General features: G+C 34.0%; 1 protein-coding gene across 2 annotated transcripts; it reads right to left on the bottom strand.

Annotated features, from left to right (window-relative positions):
* LOC127853654 (serine protease inhibitor dipetalogastin-like) lies at positions 1-4,030 on the bottom strand. 2 transcript variants are annotated; one of them, XM_052388342.1, is made up of 7 exons: positions 3,947-4,030; positions 2,941-3,020; positions 2,191-2,281; positions 1,534-1,653; positions 1,178-1,297; positions 618-737; positions 1-110 (listed from the first exon to the last, which is right to left on the bottom strand). In XM_052388342.1, the coding sequence occupies exons 2-7, from the start codon at positions 2,996-2,998 to the stop codon at positions 77-79; spliced, it is 543 nt and encodes a 180-aa protein (XP_052244302.1). In that variant the 5' UTR covers positions 2,999-3,020; positions 3,947-4,030; the 3' UTR covers positions 1-76. The 2 variants fall into 2 exon arrangements, with proteins under 2 accessions (XP_052244302.1, XP_052244303.1); XM_052388343.1 differs by lacking the exon at positions 1,534-1,653.

The following is a 4,030-nucleotide window of genomic DNA, read 5'->3' as shown; positions in this document are numbered from 1 at the left end:
CACGTTGAATAATATTATTTAGTATTATTTTTCTAATATATCAAGTAAATAATTTCGTCCAAGGGCTTTTCACATTTTAACACTGTCCGAAATATCCGAGCTCCACGCCCCTGCAAAATGACAAATAAAATAGCATTAGCAACTTAATACTTGTATATTAAATCATATGTTGCTGTTTTTTTATTCATTACAAGACATATGGTTTTCTTTATATTAAAAAAAGGTTTAATATTAAAATCATATGTTGTTAAATCATAGCTTGTTATGAACTTGAACCATCGGCCAATGAGAATGCCTATGACATTTAATCCTGGATTTAAATTGTTTAACTTTTTTAAGATGAAATCTTTGGCAAATGTCTGAAAAGTGTTAGCCTTGATTTGCATGCTAAATACTTCAAGACTTAGGTGAAGTTCTGGCCAATCGAAATGCCTGTAAAATTAAGGCCCCGTTTTTCATTAGTTAAATACTGTATGTCAATATTAATGTGAAGATAAAGCTTTGATTAATGAAAATACGTACAATATTCAAGCCTTAATTTGTTGTGATAATCATTTAAAGATTTCGACTGATATAAACTTTAGACAATGTGCACTTATATATGACAGGGTTCTTACTGGCAATCCATCAAACATCGGTTGTTATAGGTGACGCCGTCCTTTCCGCACATAGGGGTGTAGATACGGGGACAGGGGCACAGCTTAGGGCACTGTCCGTTCGATTTCATGCGCACTCCCCTAAAAATAAATACGAGTTTAGCATAAATAAATAGTATTCCCTGTAGAAAGCCGCTAATATCATTTAACATTGATTGTCTGATTTGTGTTAATTAATGCATTGACCTTAATTGTATGATGGCAATTGGTGATTATTTTACTATATGTATTACGCATAAAGCAAAGACTCGTATTGCATGTTCTTGTTCTACTGCTTAATCCCTGTGCTTTCTCCGACCTAAAAGAATGGAATGCTTAACACATTCTTCTGAGAAAGGTTGCAGCAAATTAATATGCATACTGTTAATAAATGTCTAGCATGGTTGATTTAATCACATGTATAAAAAAAGTACATGTAACGAAAAAATGTTTTCGGTCAGGAGTATTTCTGTTTCAATTAATTTTTTGAACATTTTTTCAGATGATTTTGTTTACAGTTTTCATGTACCGGTACCACTTACTGGCACTCTAGTAGACAACGGTTACTGTATGTGACCCCGTCCTCCCCACACACGGGCCTGTAGTCACGTGGGCAGGGGCATTCCTTAGGGCATTCACCTTCCGATTTCATGACGACATTCCTAAAAAAACGTAATTAAGCAAGACTATAAAGTAACAATTTTGTTGAAGAAAACAAAAAGATTGTATACTTTCTATAAAAGCATTGAAATTTAGAAAAAAAATAGATGATTAAGTTTATAAACTTTGCGCCCATTGAGCTTAAGATAGACTTTCATTTTATCGCAACGAGTGTATTTATAACTAAATGTATACATGCGATGCTTTCCGCTTTGGAATCTGGTACTATGTGACTTACTGGCAATCGAGCAGACAACGATTGCCGTATGTGGTGCCGTCAGCTCCACACACGGGCTGGTAGTTGCGGGGACAGGGGCATACCTTGGGGCATACGCCTTCCGATTTAAGTGTCACGTCCCTTACAAAATTAAAATAAATTATATCTATGTGTATCAACACCTTCACAAACAATATATGTCAAAATACGTCGATATATGTATTGTCTATATGGGATTGATGAACAGAAAGCTTAGAAATGCCTTCGTTGATATCCGAGTCCATCGTTTAGACAGTACATGCACAAGTTAGAAGCCACGTCAGTAGCAAACGTACCAGGAATTTGTTTTGTTACTTAAGAAATTATTTTATCGAAATTTTCAGAAAATGAAATTTATAACCATGTTCCTAGGATTCAATATCGATTATGGACTTTTAACAGGAGTATAAAAATTCTAGCCAAAAGAACAACATAACTTACTACGCCCTCACGGCCTGTTTCTAAGCCTATAGTGTGAGTGTCAATAAAATCCCTTCCTTCGTATTAAACCCCTCAAATTTACAATAAAGGATTTAATAAAGATATTTTCTTTTAATATTACCAATATATCACCACTATTAATTCACTTCGTATTAAAGATACGTAAGTTTGTTTTGGTAATGATATTATATAACATACGCGCATTTCATTTGACACGTGTTGCCATATGTGACGCCATTAGATCCACATACGGGCATCCATGAAAACGGACACGCGCACACCGTGGCCTCTGAAAGTGAACACAACACATTTTATAGCATGTAAGCGTTTTGTAAATATATCAATATAATGTTTTGAGAATTGTATTATTACGTCGTATTAAATGGACCTTTCACGTTTTGGTAAATGGACAAAATTTAAAAAAAGTTGTTTCAGATTTGCAAATGTTCGTTTTAGTAATGATATCTGCGAGGAAATAGTAATACTGAACATTTACCATGCTCTAAATATCCTTTATATTGCAAATAGTGATGATTTGAAAACCTGAAAATTATAAAGCGTACCAACGCGAAACGATTGAATAATTTGGAAAGTTCTGTTGTTGTCGTTATATTTGGGAAACCACGAGGTTTGCTCATATAAGTAAAAAAATACATCAGCCGATAGTATGAGCACGAATGGTCGAGTGGTGTAAGCGGGGGTCTTTTTACTCTAGGACTCCAGTGATCAGTGGTTCGAACCCTGCTGAGGGTTACCTTTTTTCTATTTTAAATGTTATTCTTGATTTTTTACTGACGAATTTTAGATCCAATGTTTACATTTATCATTAGAAAGCAAAAAATGCCAAAATCTGTGAAAATGACCCTTTGATACGTCGTGTTAATACGACAGACTGGTAAGGTATCAACTGTTCAGACATTTTATCTTTAATCAAGAAAATCTACTTACGAGCACGGACCATCGCCAGCACACACGAGGCTATCGCCAAGAACAGAACCGACTGCATATTGAAAACTGTGGTTTAATTTCTGAAAACAATCAATAATATTCATGGTTGTTGTTTTCTAAAGGCCGTTACCATGTAGACAGTGGCCTACACGTTCCTTAGAAAATAGATAATAAAGAAGTGAAAATTGCAATAAAATCAGAGACTGGAAATGGAGTCTGAAAACTGAGTATGATTCACGTGGAAATGTAACTGGCTGTTTTCGACCACTGAAGTTCCCTCACATCCCTCCTTAGCCTATATAGCAAACAAACAAAAACTCTGACTTTCGGTACTAGCCGTTGGGCTAAAATACCGTACTTTTTTACAATTATAAGTTTATATTGATTAAAATATCACGAGTGGTATATGACATTACTTAAAAAAAGTTGTTAAGCTTTCATATGTTCAGTATATTAGGTAATAAATTTTACTGGGTACCGGTACCAGGTAACTACCAGTTAACGCCAGTAGATTGATCATCATCGTCACGTGGTAAACCCAGGAATGCAAATTGTGCATGTGTAGTGAATGGTATATATTTTATATATAAAATGATCAATATACTTGCGTTATTTAGAGTGTGTATATCGTTATGTAACCTATTTTCGCGATGTACTTTTGATTTCAAATCGCGAAATTGTATTACCGAATATACTGAAAATATGAACTTTTTTCAAGTAGTGTAATATACCAGTCATGATATTTTAATCAATATAAACTAATAATTGTTAAAAATACGGTATTTTAGAACTTATCTTTTTTCGTCATTCGATCGTAGTTGACGATATTATAATAACCATCATCAAACCGTCAAACATACATCACATACTACAATCTTTCTAACAGTCTTCATAGAGACATTCTATGTAAATTTAGTTCAATACAAATATCAATTATTCAATTTCATATATAATTTCCATCATATGATATATTAACACATTTCTATAAAAAAAATAATATGTATACCGTGCGAGTTCCCAAAGCTGAATGACAAAAACTGACCACGTTTCAACCATGCACGAATATCCTCGTGCTTCTAGAGCGCCTCTA

This window comes from Dreissena polymorpha, chromosome 12 (genome assembly GCF_020536995.1).
Source record: "Dreissena polymorpha isolate Duluth1 chromosome 12, UMN_Dpol_1.0, whole genome shotgun sequence".
Classification (NCBI taxonomy): Eukaryota; Metazoa; Mollusca; class Bivalvia; order Myida; family Dreissenidae; genus Dreissena; species Dreissena polymorpha.
The sequence above is the reverse complement of the archived record's forward strand: the minus strand, read 5'-3'. Positions and strand labels throughout refer to the sequence as shown.

Bases quoted from the DNA above. Each gene is read 5' to 3' on its own strand.
- LOC127853654 (XM_052388342.1), bottom strand. From the start codon at position 2,998: ATGCAGTCGGTTCTGTTCTTGGCGATAGCCTCGTGTGTGCTGGCGATG. The intron at 1,298-1,533 runs GTAAGTCACATA...ACGTTTTTTTAG, and splicing joins CGTTGTCTGCTCGATTGCCA to GAATGTCGTCATGAAATCGG. The intron at 738-1,177 runs GTAAGTGGTACC...ATTTATTTTTAG, and splicing joins CGTTGTCTACTAGAGTGCCA to GGGAGTGCGCATGAAATCGA.